We start from the raw sequence: 22,899 nt of genomic DNA on the forward strand, positions 1-22,899 counted from the left end.
GCTTTGTATTAAATGTTGACTACTCAATGCTACAGCTAAACAGAGGAACTTAAGTTCTATGCATAAGTGAATAGACCAAAGAAAAACTAACCCAAGCATATCCTGGATCAAGATTTTTCAAACAAGATCAACTTGTTTGTACATAGTTGAACCATCTGACCAGATATGGATAAGATAATACCTGGTCTTTATCTGAAAGGCAAAGAGAGTTAGCCAGATAGCCTTCGGTCTTATGTAGTTGGATAAGTTTTTACAAATTATCTCAGCTAATTTCCCTTCAACCCTATGAGAACCTAGCTGAGACCTGAAGCATCAGTCGTATAATTCTGAACGATCGATTTGAGAACTAGAACAAAAAGTAAGAACCGTCTGGCATCCTACATTTCTGCCTGGTTCCGTAAGGAATGACCGAAGTATAGGATTTTACTGCAAAATCTTATTAGCAACTGTATCTGGCCACTGAAGGACCTGTAAACAGTGCTATGCCTAAAGAAGCTAAAGAGAACAAGCAGGTTCTTACAAGACGGGAACCAATATTATTTCCCTAGTATCTTGTCTACTGAAGTAGAAGAGAGATTTCAGGTGATAAGGACAGAGAGAACCACATTTTTTTATTCAGGGAATTACCATTCTCTGAGAGTCAAAAACCCTTGTCAAAATATTTACACCTGAACTGTTCCTTGACAAACACCAGAACTGCACACTTCTTGAAAAGGTAATTCTTTATCAGAAGATTGATTAGCATCCACCTGTATGCTGTAGAAACACCCTAACCTTTAGGGGCTGGTGTACAAAAATGTATTAGGTGCCCTTGAGGAAGCAGTATTGTAGAGATTCAACACATTTATGGATGGCAACATTTTGCATAGTGAGAGAATCTCAAGCATTTTGCATAGTGAGATTTTGCATAGTGAGAGAATCCCATAAGCATTTTCTTAAAAGAAAACTGCAGACAAACCTAGGCAGTAAACCATCCCAGTCATATTGTATATATTTGCAGGGAACAAATTGAACCTGGTGGAACTACACCTTGATCAATAGGCTTGCAGCTGTACTAGAACTTGCTTCAAGCACAGTAACATGAGGAAGACATAATTTCCCATGAAGACTAGTTCATACAGGTTACCATCTTTATTGGCGGAAGCGAGACTGATTACATGGATATACAGTCAGCATAAGACAATACCCATGATCCAGGCCTTCCTTAGCGTAATTGGGATGCAGAGGCTAAAGCAGAAAGAATATCTGCAAACTGCATTTCAAAATCTGTTTTATGCAGACTCTGCAGGAATCAATAGCAGAAGTAATTCTTTAAAATGCAATACCAACCAACAGACTTACCTGCTATAGGCTTTCCTTAGCCGAATTTGGGAAACAGAGGCTCGAGCAGACAGAATAGCTGCAACTGCATTTAAAACCTGTTTGATGCAAACTCTGCAGGAACCAAAATTAGGAAGCATTTTCTTAAAATTTCCATTCCAACAGTCAGTTAGCTCAAACCTATCTGACATCTTAAATTCCAAGTCCTATGTTAAGACATAAAATGTGCAACCATTGATTGAAGCACAGGAAAAGTTCTGCCCCAGCTGAAAAACAGACTGCCTTTTTAGAAACTGATATCAGGTGAAACTAGTTGAGGTGGTAAGAATGCCAATTGCTGGTGTGTTAACCCTGGATGATCTCTGAAAAATGTATTTAAAAGAAGTAGAGCCTCAGCCCTCTCACCATACGTCTAGGGATAAAATCTGAACCTGACACCCTCCTCTGCCGGAGGCAGGCAAATAACTGGAGATGTCTTGGGTAGGAAGCAATTTATAAGGCAAAAGGTTAATTGGGGGAGGTTCTTGAAAAGTTTGGGAGATCGCCTGCCTGTTTGGGAGATAGCCTGTCCCTCTAGGTGATGAAATCCCAGTCGTAAAGCACGCCTCTAATCTGAAGGGATTTTTTTTTTTTTTTTTTTTTAGATAAAGGTTATAAAGAACCCCAGTTAGAATCCTCCAGAATAGAAATAAAAAACAGGGAAAGAACCAATATGCTAGAATATAAAAAAAAAAAAAAAAAAAAAAAAAAAAAGGAGTACAAGAAGATGAAAGATATCCCGATTTATGGGGGGGCGGAGCATAGCAGCGCAACGGAGCGGTCGCCATATTCAGCAGCTCCGACCGGCGAAACTAAAATCGACTAAATATCAGCGGCACCCTACCTCTAACAAACTACCCAACGACTGCATCGCCATCGGCACACAGACCCGAAGTGGCCGATGCCTTTTTTTCAACCCCAAAGCAAGAAATACTGCAACCGCGGCACCAAGGCCTACCACGTGAGCAGCCAGCCTCTAGTTACCTTAGGCGGCCTCACACAGTGGAGTGACCTGGACACGACAGCGCTGCTGCTAGCGCAGACTAAAACCTACACTGTCGCAGGGATGGGCAGGAGATCCAATAAATCGCCGGCGGGCTAACGCGGGACTCAGCGTGACATCAGCCAGATTCTGCAAACCCCGGTTACAGTCACGGCGGCGAGCTCCCGGGAACACTCATCCATTGCACCGAAAAATAAAGAATTTAAAAAAGAAAAAAAAAAATATGCCGATGTATTTGTAATTTTAATGTAAAAAATTATCAAGTTCGTAAAATTATAAAGAAATTCTGGCCGATTCTACTACAGGATCCAACACTAAAGACTTTTCTATCAGACATTCCTAGGTTCATACATAGAGGATTTGGAAATTTAAATAATACTTTGGTACACAGTTTTATTAAAGAAAAAAAGTTTTCCTACAGTTTTTAATAATGAAAAAGGTTTTTATGGCTGCGGTCAATGCTCAGCATGTAAAAAAATCTGACAAATAAAAAAAGGACTATTAAGGCGATTAAGATAAAGAGGGCAAAATTATATCTATAAAATAATTTATAACATGCTATTCTAAGAATATAATCTACTTGTTAGATGTCCTTGCGGTTTGGAATATATAGGCTGCACGACTAGATCACTGCACGTAAGAATATGAGAACATATACATAATATCAACATAGGATTTGAGAAACACAGCGTCTCCTACAATTTTAAACAGCACCACCACCAAGATGCAAAATGCCTTATATTCTTAGGAGTGAAAAAGGTTGAAAAAAAATTGGAGAAGGAGATTTTATTAAAAAAAAAAAATAGGCCAAGTAGAAATGGAATGGATTTTTAAAATGAATACGCTCATTCCATATGGATTAAACTCTGACTTCGTACTATGCCATTTTCATCTCCCCCACCCCCACTGTTTTTTACACTGGTTCCCTTTTTATATATTTCCTTTCCCTTTTTTCTTTTTAGATATCCCTCATACATTTTTATATATGTTTTATATTTTTAACTATTTAAAGAAGTATATATTGAAAAATTAAGAGGTAAAGAATTATAAAAACAAGTTTGAAAATACCCTGTATCTCCAACAGTTAATGAGGATCCTGTCCCTTTAAAAGAAAAACCTATATTAAATTGTTTTAACTATTTAAGTTTTTTATGTATAAAGGAAATAAATCATTATCACCGGAAAGAAATATATTAAAGGTCTTTCTATTTCCTATTAAAGCTTATCACTATGGGTGAATAATCACTTTAACATGGATATTAATCAAATAGATTATTGTAGATATAAGTATTATAAGTATAAGATGTATATTACTAATTCCTCTTTTATATTGTCATATCCCATTGTATTCCCTAATGTTTATTTATGCAGAGACTTTCAAGGCTTTATCTGTTGGACCGCACTAATAACACTGTGCAATATGAACATTAGAGAAAACAGCTACAAGCACATTATAATTATTATTATGTTATTTATATAGCGCCATCAAATTCAGCAGCGCTTTACAATGGGTGGACGAACAGACATGTAGTTGTAACCAGACAAGTTAAACACACAGGAACAGAGGGGTTGAGGGCCCTGCTCAATGAGCTTACATGCTAGAGAGAGTGGGGTAAAATGTCACAAAATGGTAGGGATAGTATTAGACAAGTGACAGTTGCAGAAGAGGAATCAGTCAAGAGCTATTAACAGTTTAATTGATATGCTTTTATGAAAAAGTGGGTTTTTAACGATTTTTGAAGGAGTGGAGACTGGGTGAGCATCTAACGGAGGAGGGAAGGTGCAGCCCTCGAGAAATCTTGAAGGCAAGCATCAGAGGAGGGAGTACAGACAGAAGATAGACGGAAGTCTTCAGCAGATCGTAAGGGCCTAGGCGGGAGATGCTTGTGTAAAAGGGAGTATAGATAGGTGGGAGCAGCATTATGTAGCGATTTGAAAGCAAGAACCAGAATTTAAAATTGAGCTCTATATTTTAAAGGAAACCAATGTAGGGACTGACAGAAGGGTGAGGCATGGGAGGTGCGGGCGGACAGGAAGAAGAGCCTCGCTGCCGCATTCATTATGGACTGTAACGGCACAAGTTGGGAGAACGTAAGACCAGTGAGAAGCGGATTACAGTAGTCAAGGCGAGAAAGGACAGTGGAATAGACCAGCACCTTAGTCGCATCTGGCGTAGGAGCGGATGCGCCCAATGTTTTTGAGATGGAAATGACATGATTTGGCGATAGGTTGAACATGAAGCTTGAAAGAGAGGTCGGATTCAAAGAGAACACCTAAGCAGCGAGCCTGCGTGGTGGAGCTGATGGTAGCACTGTTGACATGGAGGGAGGGAGACACAGGAGTAACAACATTTGAGAAGGAAAGTCCAGAATTTTAGTTTTGGTCAAGTTTAGTTTAAGAAAGTGGGCAGCCATCCAGTTAGAAATAGCAGAGAGGCAGTCAGAGACACTAGCCAAGAAGAACGGGAAGAGATCAGGAGAGGACAGGTAGATTTGTGTGTCATCTGCATAGAAATGATATTGGAAGCCAAAGGAGCTAATGAGTTTACCAAGGGAGGCAGTATATATGGAGAACAGAAGGGGACCAAGGACTGAACCTTGGGGGACAGCAACATAGAGGAGTTGGGAAGAAGAAGAGCCAGAGAAAGAACCACTGAAAAGAGAGCTGGGAGAGATAGGAGCAATATCTTGTAGACCAATACTGCGGAGGATGAGAATAAGCTGTTGATGATCGTAGACAGGTCAAGGAGAATTAGGATAGCGTAGTGACAACGAGATACAAATTCGGAATGAACAGTAACTGTCAAGCTGAGAGGCTTGCTGACATCACGCCCCGAGAGCGAGGCTTGGAACACAAGGAAGTAAAGCCACAGCTCAAGATAATATAAATCTGACGACACTCCAGATGATTTTTCTTCCTTTCTTTCTTTCTTTCTTTCTTTTTTTTTTTAAGTATCTTTATGGAGAAAAGTTACGTACTACCTTACATGGTAGCTAAGTAACATAGACAGATGTAGAAAATTCCCCAATTAGGAGGGTATATAAACAGAAGCTATGAACCAAGAACAACGCTGATCCGGATGAGGAAGCCACATCTAGTGGTGAAACGCGTACCGGTATAATTTTTTTATGGACATTATTCTTATCTTTATTTATGTACTTTTTAATTAATTTTACCAATTAAACCAATGTATCAATTACCAATTAACCCAATGTACCAATTAATTAATGTATTTAAGCTTTTATTTGGTTCCTGGCTTTAAAAAGACACCTATTTAAAGGGAGAGTGTAGCCCTATACCTACACAACACGCTACTACAGAGCCACAGGGACTCTGTGTTTGTAAGTACTCAATTGGCACTTATTTCCATATATTCCTTAACCTTACTGTACTACCCTATTGTGTGTCTATATACTTTCCCTTAGGACGGAACACACATTCCAGATAGGGGTGGGTCGCCTAAACGGACCCAGAAGTGATCCACACAGGAGCTAGGTTTTATAGCTCCCAATTTGTGAGTGTTTTATTTATAAACTCCATTTTATCATTACTATCTTTTTATTTATAAACTGCACCATATGGTATTATTTGCGTCTATTTTTGGTCTGAAAAATTGTAACTTTGTAAAACTACCATAACCACTGTTATTAAGGTAAACCTTTTGTATTTAAAAGCGCTACACTTCTGAATCTTTTATATCTTATTGGTGTTTGTGGAGAAGTCACAATTCTTGGTGTCAGCTGCTATTATTATATATACTGTTTGGAGATTATACGATTAAACTCTTAAAAATATATATATTTTTTTTTTCTCTCTTTGTATAAGCACTAATACCCTTTCCCCTTTTTTCTAATTTTATTATTATATGTTTGCGGTTATGTTTATATATATTCTCTTAGTTTGTGAGGTTCTTCTCCTAATGCTGCCTTGCACATCTGTAATGTTTTTTTTTGTCAAGAGGAATAACTATACACACAAAAAGTAAACAAAATGAAATTGAAACTTTTAAAAGAAATTAAAATTGTTACTGTACTTTCAAGCTGAACATAATGTTTTTGCCACTACTTACCAAATTTTGTGGTTGCTGCATAACCTTTACAAGTGCTGGATGATTATAACCTGAAAAACAAAAATATTTGCAGAGGTTTACATCTAGCCATTTTTTTGTCAATTAAAATGTATTCAAAGACATTAAAATATATAGTCATACATATGTAGAAGCAAATATATAATGTGATATTATCTGGGCACCAATACATGTTTTGCAGTATGCTGCACTATAAACCTGCATTTTTAACCACACACCCTCACTCCAGAAAAATACTTGCTTCTCAAAAAGGTTTGCACACATCTCAACCACTGACAGTACTAAATGATCTGAATGATCTGAACAACAAAACAACCTGCATTAGAAGACGGCATATAGTAAGGATACTATATTGCATGCGGTGATCATGAAGTACGCTATTTTACATTTATACAGGACTAGTCACAACTCCCTGCACTTGCACAGGCTTCCAAAACACTTCCTGTAAAGAGATATACAATGTTTAAGCATGCTTTATTGCACATTCTGTTTATTTAGAATTTCTTACCTCCCGCTCTGTAATAGCCTTCCATACCCTGCATGAGCCTCCTTTGTGTGATTAAAATTCAATTTACAGAGGCGGAGATGAAAATGTCTAAAGCTTCTGATTACACACACACATATATATATATATATATATATACATACATATATATATATACACATATACGTATATGTACATATATATATATATATATATATACACACACATACACATACATATATATATATATATATATATATATATATATTTTTTTTTTTTGTATGCAGGCTGTGCAAGGCACATATGGGGAGGTGGCTATAGCTGAATGAACGAAAACAAAACAATTTAACTCCTAAATGACAGAGAATTGAACAGTGAGACAGCAGGAGCATGAACTTTACACTAAAACTGCTTCATTAAGTTAAAGTTGTTTTGACTTTTATAGTATCCCTTTAATGAATCAGTAAATATTCTCAAATAAATGGGGGGCAGTTATGAAAAATCAAAAAACAAAAAAAAAAACTAGCGAGAGTTAATTGCTGCGTAAAGCTTCAAACCGGTAACAATCTAGTTAAGTATGGTTATTATTTTCTCATCGAGTAGCTCATATACTTAGAGTCACCAAATGGGTATTATTCCTGAACAGGGGATGGTCGGATGTTGTGGCCCTTTAAGATCACGACCGGTTCCCTGTAGTGTCAGCTAGCTTCATATACAAATCTGCTGTGGGAAAGAGAAGGAGGCACTAGGCCAAATGGCTGTCTCTCAAAGGGGCCCTGCCCATACTCCTCTGCGGCAGGGCTAGGAGGAAGTGATATCACATCATTTTCACTTCCTCGTGGCGCTCTATTGATGCCACAGAAGGAAGGAAGGAGCTCAGCACTATGCAGAGCCTGGGGGCAGTTTCTACAATAGAGAGAAGCAAGAATCAGCAGCATTTCTTTGTATGTATGGGTAACTGTGCATATCTATGGGTCTCTGTGTGTGTTTGGTTTACTGTATGTATGAATGTGTCACTGTGTGTGTATGGGTCCCTGTGTGTGTGTTTGTATGTGTAACTACCGACCGTGCATTGGTGGAAATGCTGGTCGGCAGCCTTGTATCATGATGTCTGACTCATGCGGCATTGTGAAAAATTACGGCCGCTGTGGTCCCATGCCAGTTTGTAGCCCCACGTCCACCTGCGGTGTTGAGGACGTCGACGTGCATATGACGTCACGCATTAATAAACCCATACACAAAAAAGACAAAAGAAGGTTGTGCCAAAGCTGACTATAGTACAGCTAATGTGAACAAAGTCCAAAGTATAAGTGGTACCAAAACAAAGTATTTAGTTGAGCCTGATGGGGCACCAATGGCCTATGTGGAGGAGTATTCTCTATATGAATCAAGTGGAGACGGCTTTCCAGGATCCATATGTAAAGAGAGAAAAAGATAATAGTGCAAATATGTCTGGTAAAAGGGTTGGATAGCAGGAAGAAGAGATCTATGGCAATCCTTCTCACGTTTAGGAGAGCTAAACTAGCTCTAGTGTGGATGGCATACAGCCATTTTATTATTGAAATAAAAAATAGCAGACATAAAAGGAGAGTCTTTCGTCTATTTTGATTTAAATTTTAGATACATAGACAACCTCTTTTTTATATGGAAAGGTACAGAGAATTCCCTAACACAATTTTCAAATCATCTTAACAACAACACACATGGCATAATCTTAACCTCAGAACACAGCAAAATTTGCATTATTTTTTTTTAGATTTAGATTTTTTTATTAAACAGTCCTGATTTGGTGCAACCTAGCAGATTTGCCCGTTTGAGGGAAGATGTTGGGAGCATCAGCTCAGGCGTAGCTGTATTAGAGGAAGCTGTTACTTCTAACAGCCCCCTAGTACGGGTGGGAATCAAAATGTAAGGAAGGCAAGACAGGTTTTGGTGGTAGGGGACTCTATCATTAGGAGAGCAGATAGGGCAATCTGCCGCTCTGATCGGCTCAACCGGACAGTTTGCTGTCTCCTGGGTGCTCGGGTCCGGCATGTTGCTGATAGAGTGGATGGATTATTGGGAGGGGCTGGGGATGACCCAGCGGTCATGGTCCATGTTGGTACCAATGACAAAGTAAGAGGAAGATGGAAGGTCCTAAAGAATGATTTCAGGGAATTAGGTAGCAAACTTAAGAAAAGGACCTCCAAGGTGGTATTCTCTGAGATATTACCTGTGCCACGCGCTACAGTGGAAAGGCAGCGGGAGATTAGAGAGGTTAACGCGTGGCTGAAGTCTTGGTGCAGGAAGGAGGGTTTGGGGTTTTTAGAGCACTGGGCCGACTTTGCGATTGGGTACGACCTTTATAGTAGTGATGGATTGCACCTAAACGGGAGAGGGTCTGCAGTGCTGGGGGATAGGATGGCTGGAAGGTTGGAGGAGATTTTAAACTAGTAGTAGGGGGGAGGTTCATAGCAATTTACAAAATTGAGATAGGACAGAAAGGAAATGGGCTTTAGCACAGTACAAGGAGGGTGGAGACGGGGGGAGGGGCAAGCTCAGAACAGAGAAGCTATGTAATGTTGATAATTCACAAAATATACAAGTGATGCATGATATTAAATGTATGCTTACTAATGCAAGGAGCCTAAATAACAAAATTGGGGAACTAGAGGCATTAGCATACACTAAACAATATGATATAATAGGCATAACTGAAACATGGTGGGATGAGACACATGACTGGGCAGTTAACTTAAATGGGTACATGTTATTTAGGAAGGATAGGCAAAACAAGAAGGGTGGTGGGGTATGTTTGTATGTCAACCATGATTTAAAGCCAAATCTTAAGCAAATGGAATGCGATGAGGAAAATGTGGAGGCTTTATGGGTAAATATCTGCTTGAGGGAAAACAAGGGAAACCAACAATTGGTTGGGATATGTTAGAAACCACCTAATGTTAATATTGACGAGGAACAACAGCTGTTTGAGCAAACTGAGAAAGCTGCAAATCTGGGTAACACTTTAATTATTGGAGATTTTAATTACCCGGACATAAATTGGGACAGAGGGACTAGTAGCTCAGCAAAGGGAATTAGGTTTTTAAACTTGTTAAATGACACCTTCATGTCACAACTAGTACAAGCACCAACTAGAATGGACGCTTGTCTGGACCTGGTTTTAACAAACAACATTGATCTTTTGACCAACATTCAAGTAGGTGAGCACTTGGGAAATAGTGATCACAATATAGTGTCCTTTGAAATAAACTCAAAAAAACAAAAGCACATGGGGTATACTAAAACATATAATTTTAAAAAGGCCAATTTCAATAAGTTATGGGAAGCTTTACAATATATTGACTGGCATAAACTCTTCAGTGAAAAGAACACTGAGGATAAATGGATCATCTTCCAACAAATATTAGAAAGGTACATTTCTCAGTATGTACCATTGGGAAATAAATATAAAAGAAACAAATTAAAACCAATGTGGCTTACTAGAAAAGTAAAACAAGAGATTAAAAATAAGAAAAGGGCATTTAAAGCATTTAAATCGGACAAATCAGATGCATCTTATAAAAGATATAAGGAAGCAAATAATGCGTGCAAAAAGGCAATTAGACTTGCTAAACTTCAAAATGAAAAAATGATAGCTAAAGAGAGCAAAACCAACCCTAAAGCATTTTTTAAGTACATAAATTCTAAAAAAACCAAAAATGAAAGTGTAGCTACACTAAAAACTGAAACGGGGGTGTTAGTCAATGAAGACCAGGAAAAGGCAGGAATTTTAAATAACTATTTCTCCTCTGTATATATTAAGGAAGAACCCATGGCAATAGATGTGCAAATGATTGCTACTAAAAACTTGCAGAATAATTGTAATTGGTTAACTCAAGACAAGGTGCTGCAGCAACTAAAGAAAGTTAATGTAAACAAAGCTCCCGGGCCTGACGGTATCCATCCACGTGTACTTAAGGAACTAAGTGTAGAAATAAGTGAACCTCTGTTTTTAATCTTTCAAGATTCTTTTCTTTCAGGAAGTGTTCAGGAGGATTGGAGGAAGGCAGATGTTGTTCCTATATTCAAAAAGGGTTCAAAATCCTTGCCTGGAAATTATAGACCTGTGAGCTTAACTTCTGTGGCTGGTAAAATATTTGAAAGGTTATTAAGGGATTATATTCAAGAATTCCTTGAGAAGAACATGGTTATCAGCAAAAATCAGCACGGTTTTATGAAGCACAGGTCGTATCAAACTAACTTGATTGCATTCTACGAAGAAGTAAGTAGAAGTATAGATCAGGGTGTTGCAGTGGATGTGATCTATTTGGACTTTGCCAAGGCATTTGATACAGTTCCACAAAGAAGATTAGTGTTCAAACTCAAGGAAATTGGTCTAGATGAAAATGCTTGTTCTTAGGTAGAACATTGGCTTAAAAACAGAGTACAAAGAGTTGTTGTTAATGGTAAATTTTCAAGCTGGACAGAGGTGGCAAGTGGTGTCCCTCAGGGGTCTGTTCTGGGACCCCTTCTATTTAACATGTTTATAAATGATCTTGAAGACAGCATTGAAAGTCATGTTTCAGTGTTTGCAGATGACACAAAACTTTGTAAAATAATACAATGTGAGCAAGATATTACTTTGCTGTAGAGGGATTTAGATAGACTGGAGGACTGGGCACTCAAATGGCAGATGAAATTTAATGTTGAAAAATGCAAAGTTATGCACTTCGGCGTAAAGAATACACAAGCAACGTATACCCTTAATGGAAGCGAATTAGGGATAACAACACACGAAAAGGACTTGGGAATTGTTATAGACAACAAACTATGCAACAATGTGCAATGTCAATCAGCAGTGGCCAAGGCCAGTAGGGTATTGTCATGCATGAAAAAGGGCATTCATTCTCGGGACGAGAATATCATTTTGCCTCTTTATAAATTACTGGTAAGACCACACATTGAATATGCTGTGCAATTTTGGGCACCTGTTCTAAAGAAGGATATTATGGCACTAGAAAAAGTGCAGAGGCGGGCTACAAAATTAATAAAAGGAATGGAACATATCAGCTATGAAGAAAGGTTAACAAATTTAAACCTATTTAGTTTAGAAAAAGTCGCCTGAGAGGGGATATGATAACATTATACAAATATATTTGAGGCCAATACAAACCATTGTGTGGAAATCTATTCACAAACCTTTACATAGGACACAAAGTCATGTGTTTAGACTAGAAGAAAGAAGATTTCGTCTAAGGCAAAGGAAAGGTTTTTTTTTACTGTAAGAACAATCAGGATGTGGAATTCTCTGCCTGAAGAAGTGGTTTTATCAGAGTCCATACAGATGTTCAAACAGCTACTAGATGCATACTTGCAAAAACAGAATATTCAAGGATATAATCTTTCAATGTAGGGTAATAACTGCTTGATCCAAGGATAAATCTGACTGCCATTCTGGGGTCAAGAAGGAATTTTTTTTCCTAGCTTGTTGCAAAATTGGAAGTGATTCAAACTGTTTTGTTTTTTTTATTTGCCTTCTTTGGATCAATAGCAAAAAACAAATGTGAGGAAGGCTGAACTTGATGAAGGCTGAACTTGATGAAGTCTCTTTCCAGCTATGATTATGTGTAGTATTAACATTATATGTTTTTGTTTTTTTTTTTTGTCATATTTGGCCAGTTCATATTTAGTAGGACCACTTCAGGGTTGAGGGGTAGTTTTATTTCTGTTATTTGATATATTTACTTAGTTACTTTTTTCCAAAATTTGTTTATGGATGTTCAGTGACACCAGCTGTGAATTAAATGTTCATGGCTAGTCATGGCAGCATCACTTATGGGTAGCTCTGCCCCTAACCAGATCACGCCAGGATTAACTAAAAAAGAGAGATAGAGACTGGAGGCATAAAAGGTCCCTCCTCCTTCCATACCCCAGTCTTTTTTTCCTGTCCTTAACCGGACAGACAGGTTAAAATTTAATTTTGCTTTTTTTCTTTTTTTGGCCCCCTCCCCATGTGTATGATGGGTCTCCCACACACAGTTCAGACTCTATGTGCCTGAAGGACCCAGTAAACAGCATGCATTAGTAATTTGAATCTGCTTATAATCAAAAAATAATGCTGAGATGTATGGCTCCATTGATAAAATCAGAAGCCTTGTATATTCCCGCTACATAACCTAGAGGCAATGGGAGATAGATCTTTCCCTTCTTCATTCTGGAGTTTTTTCTTCTCCTTAATTTGTGTACTCATGTGTTTTGGAGTTTGTTCATGTTCCTGTGGTAAGCCTAGCATATGGCAAGTGATTCCCTGTCCGTTCGTTTTGTTTCATTTTTTTTGTCTTCCATTTGAATGCTACGTCGTTCATTTTACTTTCTAAGGGATTCACCAGGCTTATGAGTGAATTCCTTGTCCGTTAGTTTGTTCTTTTCATTTCGAAGGGATTCTCCAGGCTAGCCTATGTTCGTTTATAGCACAGTTCTCATATTTGGCGCGAACTGGTCTAGAAAAAAGGTGCGAATGGCTCAGCGTTATCTCGAACAATCTGCGCGTGTGCAAACATCCTCACTTAAAGAGACAGTCTTTTTTCATTTGATTCTTAAAGTGTTTAGATCATTCAGTTCATGAATTATTCTGGAAAGTTATTCGGTACTGCCAGAGTCTTTTTTCTCACCTAAAGGTAAGAATTATTTCTTTATCCCCATTTTCAAAATGTATTCTTAATCATATAAAGGTAATACAATTCTTCACTCCTTTTTTCTTTTAGATGTGTTCTCCCTCTGCCTCCCACCGCTCAGGTTCAAAGAAACATTGTTGAGTCAAGTTTTTATCTACATAAGGGGAATAAAAGAGTGCCATACAGGCCCCATAGTTAATTACATGGCCTTTCTTATCTTGGGATAGATCTCCCAGGAAACACAAGGAAAAACCTAATCGTTGCTTGGCCTCCAATAAAATTGCTCTAGAGGATAAAAACCTATGCCTCGCCTGCATGATAGAAGTAGCAGACGGGGGGCGGGGCCTGACCGCCGAGCGGACTGGTCGCACTAAACTAGAGCTCCGTGTGAAAACCTGCAACCAAGCGACTTAAACTTACTAAATCACACTAAGTTCTCTAATATGGCACAGCAGAGCAGCGATGGCACCCCGGGACTTTGTTGGCCGGACCACCGGGCTCGGAGAAGCACTCTGAAGCACACACAGAGTTGCGGCCTACCAGCTAGTTCAGGCGTGGGAGAGGCGGCCGACTTCCCCGCCTGCGGATCAGCGGGAAAACGCTGCAACGCTCATGAACCCGTTCACCCCCCCTTGCCGGTGAGGGATATCCCGGCACAATCAATCACCCAATCCAGCGATCAACAAGCTGGCAGACTCTGCATTAAGACGACAAGACCCTCAACCAAACGAGACCTACAGGGCCCAGCCAAGATGGCGGCTCAGAAGCAGCTTAGGAACAAACAAACACTCACTAAACCACCCAAGCACGCACTGGAGTACATCGACCGACTGCGCACCTACCTATGGGCAAAGCTCAAGGCCCAGAGACAGCTTTACAGACTGGCGATGAGAGAGGTGGCAACCTGGATCCGCCCAGCTATCCGGCGCAACCTGCAGATGAATCCCCCTCACAAATCCAGAGTAGCCTCCAGTCTGGAACGGAGTCGACATCAAAAAAGGCGGGAAACGGTGCTGGGCTCCTCAAACGTCGAAACACACGACCTCAAGCCACAGAACAGGACCCGACATCCCTATCACTCTGCGGTCCTAGCATCCAACGGCCGGCACCCAGCGGCAGAACAGCCTTACACTCCCACACACAGCAGATCACAGCTGGAAACCGGTTGGCTCCAACAGTACCAACGACCGCCCCAGAGACAGGGCATCGGCTGAGGAAAGGAGTCGACCCGATCATTCGGATGACACCCTCATGGGTCCCTGCCGATTTCATATCGACCTGAAATTCAAGGATGGGACTGCACTGCACTTCATTTTTATTTTCAGTTATGATTATTGCCCTGATTTTTAATGTGACTACGGTAACTGTGAATTTAACGCTCCTTAGTCTGCCCACTTTATTTTAAATGCCTTTGAATGTAAGATGAGGTTGCAAACAGGGTGCGTTTTCCTTTGTCCGTTTTATAAGTAGTTAGCGGTCCAAAGACAAGGAAATATGATGTGTTACAATATCGCCCCCTTCAGAAAAGAAGTAGATCAGTACAGAAAAGGGGGTCCATTTGCTAAAATGTGTATAGAGTTGTAAGCCAAATTGTAATATTCAGGACAATATAGCTGTGAAAATATTCTCCAGCTCAAGTCACAGCTTGATATATTTGCCTACGTTTTGGAATTCAGTTGCCAAGTTTACGACAGTTTTTGTTTTTCTTTTATATCGTGTAAACCCCAACGTTTTTTTAAAGTGCTGTATTTAATAAGATACTTGAGAATCAATCAGTTAACTATGGCAATGAGAGGATAAGAGATTTCGCAACAGTTAGATACCATATCTGTAAATCTCATCTGGCATTACTTAGTCAGGCATATTACAAACTTGTTCATATACTAATATAGAGCCTTTTACTACAGACAGTGGAGCATACTATTGTTAAGCATATTTTTTCTTAAACGGTGACCAAATTGCTTACTTACAAGGCTTTGTTTTATGTTATTTTTTTTTTCTTCTCTTTCTTTTCTTTCATGATATATTTTATGCGCTAGCATTGTTTAGTAATTTAAAGCATAGTAACCAACTGTATCCTACTGCTAATCGATGCATGCTTAATGCCTACTCATAATGCGTTACTCTACTCACGCAAAATACGTTGTGTAACGGAATTGTACACTAATAGCACTAAAGCGATGTAACTAACGTTTAGATATCAAACGCACAGCCACCGCAATGATTTAACTTGAATTAACTACCTAGCTACCTACACAAGCGACTGTCTCTACTTGTTAATATTATATTATAAAATGTGCCTGTTCATCTTGTGCCCCGCATGTTGAGCGTGGGATGCGTTGGAGGACTGCTTTTGGGGCACCTCTTACCTGCCTGTGTTATATATGTGCACAACAAAAATAAAGAATAAAAAAAAAAAAAAAAAAAAAAAAAAAGAAGTAGCAGACAACCAACTGAGGAATAGTTCTCCTCAAGAAGAACTTAAGACCTGGATATCCTAAGCCATAGCTGAAGGCTTCAAAGCTGCTTAACCCCTTAAGGACCAAACTTCTGGAATAAAAGGGAATCATGACGTGTCAGACATGTCATGTGTCCTTAAGGGGTTAAAAACACGCCCCCTCCAAGAAACGTCAGAAAGTTGTGTCCTCTTCTCCCTCATCTGAATCTGAGCTGGAATCCCTTGAGAAATATACTGACGAGGAGGAGGAGGAAGACATGGAATATGGCCCTAAATCCTTGGACTCAAACTTTGTCAAAAAACTCATGTTCCTAATAAGAAACCGCCTACAATTACAGGAAGAGAGAACTGAATCCTTGGAATCAGACAAATATTTTGAAGATCTCAGATCTTCGAAACCATTGTTTCCAGTGCATCCTATCAAGGAAATGATCCACAATGAATGGGCCAGATCAGAGAAGAAAGTCACCCTGAAAAACAAGAATCCTAAGATCTTCCCATTTTCCTCCAAAGATTGCAAAACTTGGAGTGCTATCCCGAAAATTGATGCAGCGGCAATACAAATTGCAAAATGTACCACGGTTCCAACTGACTCCATGGCATATATACGGGAACCTAAGGAGAAAAGACTGGATGCCAACCTAACAAAAGCTTATCTCTCTCTTGGCTCAGCCTTACATCCAGCCATAGCCCTTACCACCTTGTCCAGGGCTATGAAGGTATGGTTAAACAACCTGGAAGAAGGTATCCAAAGAGGTGTAAAAAGAGAACACCTTCCAGACAACCTTAGGGAATTCAGACTTGCAGCAGACTTCAGCTACGAAGCATCCCTGGACATCTCCAAGATGATTGCTAAAAGCATGGCATTATCCATCTTTGCCAGAAGAGCCCTATGGTCACACTCTTGGGGAGCTGAATACTCTTCGAAAGCCTCCCTTTGTGCTCTCCCCTTCCAAGGTTATCTTCGGTTTGGAAAAGTACTCGATGAGGCAATCCAAAAAGCAGCAGAGAGCAAGAAAGTCTTTCTAACTCAAGGGAAGAAATACCCATACTTGTCCTCTTGGAAAGACAAAAAGCTTTGGATAGGTCCTTTCGAGACAATAGGTCATACCGACCTGGTAAAGAGCACATCTTGGAGAATCTGTCAGCCTTCATCTTCCTCGAAATACTCCAGAGGAAGGGGATCTAGAGTCCCTTCCAAAAGCTTCTGAAGGTGTAAAGTACCTACCTAGGAGGAAGACGTTATCATTTCCTATCTGTCTGCGCCACAAACATATCCGACTTTTGGGTCATGTCTCTCCTCGATCAAGGTTACAGAATTTAATGTGACTCCTTTTCTCCAAACAACTCCTTCATAAGCTCAAGGAAAAAGGGCAAAGCCATGATTCCAGTGTCAAAAAACTGATTCTTCAAGGTGTCATAGAAGAGGTTTCTCATTCAGAAAGATACTAGGGTATCTACTCAACAGTAATTTTGGCCCCCAAATACAACGGGAAATGGAGACTTATAATAGATTTGAAAAAAGTTAACATACTCCTGAAGCGCATTTTGTTCAAGATGGAATCCATATCCACTATTATTTCCAATATCAACACAGGGGATTGGCTAACATCCAAAGACCTGAGGGACGCATATTACCACATTCCCATCTACCCTTTTCATCGCAAGTTCCTCCGTTTTCATATTATGGGACAGCACTTCCAATTCAGAGGCCTTCCTTTCAGCTTACGCCTTGCTCCAAGGACCTTCTCAAAAATCCTAGTGGTCCTTATAGCACACCTGAGGAAACAGGGGCTTGTCATATTTCACTACCTAGACAACATTTTAATTGTGGCTCTATCTCATCAAGAAGCCTCTTGTCACACCACACGGGCCCTGAACTGTCTACAGGAACCCGGTTGGATTATCAAGAGAAGAGTGCTCTGACTCCATTTCAACAAACAATGTTCCTGGGGCTTATATTGACACCGTAGAAGCAATGGTCTTCCTATCACAAGAAAGAATAAGCAGACTAAAAAGCAAAATGTTCTCGGTTCTACACAAACCTTCCATCACAGCCAAGGAGTACATGATCATACTGGCATTGATAACCTCAACTATAGGTTTAGTATGCTGGGCTCAATGGAATTCAAGAACTATCCAGTTGAATTTTGTAAGTCAGTTCAACCACTATCACAACAACTGGAAACAAATGATTCAAATTCCCCAAATCGTTAAAGATCAGTTGGGGTGGTGGCTTCAGCGAGACAATATACAGAAAAGGTTTCCAATAGAAGATCCTCCTTGGCAAGTTATCACTACAGATGCGAGCATGATGGGATGGGGTGCTCACACAGAATAAATATGGATTTATTCAGTATGCAGTATGCATCCCAGGGGGCAGAAGGTGACACTCACTCTCCCCATTCAGCAGGACAATTTATTGGGAGTGGAGACTGTCGGTCTCACTCTCCAGCGGCAGTATGTGCTTCAGGGAGAGAAGCATATTGCCCTCTCTCCCCAGCGGCAGCTTACCCTACAGGGAGAGGAGACAACCAGTCCCTCCCCCCAGCTACAAAGGGGAGGCATTTATATCCACGATGGTGCAGAAGGGACCCTGGTCTCTGTACCAGACCTACAGGGATGCTGGACGGCCTGTCCAGATTCCCAACTAACCTCGCAGGTATTCCAGGAGGAGGAGGTAAGCAATGTCTCCCCTCCTCAGCCAATTTCAAGCTGGGCTCTGGGGTTAATGGATGGGACTACCATGCCCACTGACTCCCTTCCAGCAGAAGAGCTGGCATCAGGGCAGAGCGCTGCTGGCCTCTGCCCTCCCTTTTCCCTTTGAACAGGGTCTGACTACCTGCATGCCACCCCAGCAGAAGCGCTGGCAACCGGGCGCAGCGCAGTTAGCCACTGCCCTCCCCTGGTCTATAATCCAGGAACTACCAACTCCCCCCACTACGCAGCTGTACCACTGGATATAGGACTGAAACCGCCGACAGGAGTCACCAGGTCCAGTTATTGCTTTTTGTGGGTGGGCTACTCGACTAACTCAAGTACTGACCGACAGAAGGTCAGGTACCTGGTTAGTCTCCCCCGGAAAGGGAAGATGTGTGACGAGAGCAACGTCACCACTGGTTTTTGGAGGGGCCTGTTTGCCAGCCTCCTACCCTGGGACTATGGGCCCTGTGATAACCTATGTTCAAAAGTACCGTTTCTGCCCCTTGGACTTTTAACTGGAACAGATTCAAACATGTGGTGGCAGCCATTTTCAATTGTCCAGCAGTGTTTAGTCTTCAAGTGTATGGAACTGTTTTGGGCATGGGACCATGTGCACGGTGGGGCAAAAATAAGACTTCCAGGAAATTCCTGAACCGATCTGGGTGACTTTGGATATGTTGTTCACCTAGATCGGGGCTATCAGGGGATATGTTGTATTTTCGGATATTTTGGGGGGTTTGTGAAAATGAATGTGTTTTTTTTCTGTTTAGAGTTAATTGAGTTAGTCCATTGTCTTTGATAATTGTATAACAGGCAGAGGAGAGGGTTTGTGTACATTATCTGGGAATGTCTAACTGTACCATACTGTTTTGATTGGCTTTGTGACTTTGTGTCCATCACAGTGATCTACCTCCCAGGGACGTAAACATTTATGGCAGATTTCCTCAGCATACTACCAGGCGACTGGAGCTTGAATCCCAGAGTTTTTCAAGTGGGGCATAACCCAGGTGGACCTGATGGCCAGAAGACAGAATGCTCAGATGGCAAGTTTTTCCAAGGAACCTCTAGATCCCATCCTTGGAACTTTAGCCTGGGGTATGTGTTCCCTCCCCTACCTAGGATTCCCGGGGTACTGAAGAAAATCTGGAAAGAAGGATGAAATTATTCTGATCTGGCCCAGGAGAGCTTAGTATCCCTTTCTACTGAAAATGTCTCTGACCCATCCTTGGTTTCTTCCAATCTCTCCGGACCTTCTAATCCCGGTTTCAGCGACTCACCCCGATCCATCCAGCTGGAACCTGGGGGCCTGGCTGTTGAAAGGAGATTCCTCCTCATCCAGGGCCTATACGAAGCAGTGATTGACACCCTCCTAAAGGCAAGTAAAGCGTTCACATTTTGCTGTTATTACAGGATTTTTGAAACCTTCCAAAAATGGGCAGTGACTAAATCTTTTGATTTTCAACATCCTACTCACCTCCATGTTTTCGATTTTCTACAAGCAGGCGTGGACAAAGGTCTCAGACTGAGCACCTTGAAGATGCAGTCCTCATCTCAAGGTTCTTTAAGGCAGCCTTACACTTACGCCCTTCAATCAGGAACTCAGCTACTCCATGGGATTTGCCATTAGCTCTGGATGCTTTAACGGAAGTTCCCTATGCACCTCTGAAGGATATCTCTATTCAACACCTCACTTATAAAACTGTATTCCTGGTAGCGGTCACCATGGTCAAGAACTCCAGGCATCCTCTAGTGAGTCACGCCTTCATATGTTTCATGATAGAGTGATCCTAAGACCTAGTGAAGACTTCCTTCCAAAAGTTGAATCCAGGTTTCACCTGCTCCAGGAAGTGGTTTTCCATTCCTTCTGTTCCTCACCGTCTTCTCCAGAGGAATAGCGATACCATGAATTTGATGTGAGAGAACTTTTGATTAAGTACCTGTTACTTCTGACTTCAGAAAAAACTAAAAAATTGTTTGTACTTCCTTCTGACCTTCATAAGGGAGAACCAGCCTCTTCCTCTACCTTACGCAGATGGATAGCTTCTGTCATAACAGACTACTACCTGCGGAACAAGCCGACTCCTCCAGCCAAGATCAGAGCTCACTCCACCAGATCTTGGGCTAATTGGGCAGAGGTTCCTCCGGATGACATCTGCAGAGCAGCTACTTGGTCCACTCCTACTACCTTTATTAAGCACTACAAACTGGACCTTCATTCTATGACTACTTATTTTGGGATTGGTGTCTTATCAGCTGTTGAAGTACATAAATAAATTTGGAATTCCTTTTGCAGCAATCTGAGTTTTTGTGTCTATTCATATTGAATTGTGTTTTTTTTTTCCCTCCCTTTCATAGGTTTTTGCTTGGGTATTATCCAGAAGTGATGCTGCCACGATTAGCCAGAAATACGGACAGAGGTATGGAAGGAGGAGAGACCTCTTTTTTTTTTTTTTTTTGTTTAAGTTAATCCTGTCCTGATGCTGCCATGATAAATAGCCAGGAAAAGAAAATTAATAGGTAAGTATGTAATTTAATTTTCCGTAATTGTCATCAATATCACATTTCCAACATCTGATTACTCTGGGTACATTTTCTTTAAACGTTTTGGTGTTAAATACCATCTATTTGCTAGTTTAAACTGTTTCTGTAAGGTTTAGGCAGTGTATATATTTATTTAGTTTGTTTAAGGAATTTATCCATTCTTCTTCTTCTATATGTATTTGAAGTTCTTTTCCCCATTTGTTGATAAATGCTATTGGTTTATCATGTCTCCATTCATGCACAACTTTAGCATATTTTGCCAGTATTTTTTGTTTATATTTTTTTTTGTTCAAATGGATGTATAAGATTTATGGTATTCTCCCCTTTGTTTTTATATTAGTATTTTCTTAATTTCAAACCATTTAACCAAATTAGAAAGTAATTTAATATTCCCCCCCAGTGAAACGTTTAATTATCTGCAAATTATGTTCTACTACTATATCTTTAAATTCCCTTGATATCCAAATATCTATTTTTAGATTGTCTAACAGATCTGAAATACTTGACAGTGGGAGTGCATCTATTTTATTTCTAAGACCTTTATTGATTGTAGATTTATCGCACTCTCATTAACTCTTCAATTATCTGGGATTTGGTTTGAGCCTCTAATTTTTTGTTTACCTCTACAACCCAAAATAATGAGGCTAAGTTTCCAACCCCAGTCTAAGCTTTTTCCATTGTATCCAATATTTCTTGAGATGCCGCTTTACTTTGTGTGAGCATTATGGAAATGTGTACTTGCCTGATAGCATTGCAAAATTTCTGGGCACCCCAAGCCTCCGTCCTGCTTTGATCTGGCCAGAACTTTCATTTTAACTCTTGGTTTCCTGCCACCCCATATGAATTTAAAGAAAGAGGAGTGTAGTAATGATAGCCAATTTTATGGGAAATTAATAGGAATCATTCTACACAGGTATAACCATTCTAGCAAAATGTATGCTTCTAGAATGTTAATCCTAACCGACCAAAAAAGCATCTGCCTTTCCAATCCCGTAGATCAAATTCCCAAACATTTTAGCCTTTACCTTTTTTCTGGGAGCCAATCTCTTGTACAAGAAATGTAATTGTCCTTTTGTTCATATTTTTAGCTATAAATTTGGATTTCTCCAGGTTTATATTATATTCTAAAACTTTAGAATAAGTATTTATTTCCTTCAATAATTCTGCGACTGAAATATTTAGTTCTTCTAATCTTAGTAAAATATCATCTGCGTAAATGTTTCATTTGGCTTGTCCTAGTAGATTCGTAAATTCTTGGATTTTTTTTTTGTTTTGTCTTATTAAAATTGCTAGGGGTTCTAATACCATTATGTACAGTAGAGGGAAAAGAGGGCATCCTTGCCTAACTGCATTGTTTATATTTAAGTTTTGTGATGTAAATCCTGAGCCTGTTACCTTTGCTGATGGAAAGCTGTAGAGAGCGGACACGGCTTGTGAAATTTATCCAGTGATTCCAAACTAGTATAAAGTGACGAACATGAAACCCCACCCAACCCGGTCAAAAGCTTTTTCTGAGTCTATTGACAGAAATATTGGAGGGGTTCCATTGTGCTCTATTTCTAATAGGTTTATTATTTTTTCTAAGATTAGTAATTGGGTATCCCCCTGGTA

At 40.0% G+C, this 22,899-nt stretch overlaps 1 protein-coding gene across 1 annotated transcript in view; it reads right to left on the reverse strand.

Moving 5' to 3' along the window:
• LOC134571702 (4-aminobutyrate aminotransferase, mitochondrial-like) overlaps positions 1-22,899 on the reverse strand; it is a 965,679-nt gene that overhangs the window by 668,920 nt on the left and 273,860 nt on the right. The window contains exon 6 of the mRNA XM_063430224.1: positions 6,432-6,481. Within this exon, the coding sequence (XP_063286294.1) occupies positions 6,432-6,481 (50 nt within the window). The remainder of the gene's footprint in view (positions 1-6,431; positions 6,482-22,899) is intronic.

The sequence above is a fragment of the Pelobates fuscus genome, chromosome 8 (assembly GCF_036172605.1).
Source record: "Pelobates fuscus isolate aPelFus1 chromosome 8, aPelFus1.pri, whole genome shotgun sequence".
Classification (NCBI taxonomy): Eukaryota; Metazoa; Chordata; class Amphibia; order Anura; family Pelobatidae; genus Pelobates; species Pelobates fuscus.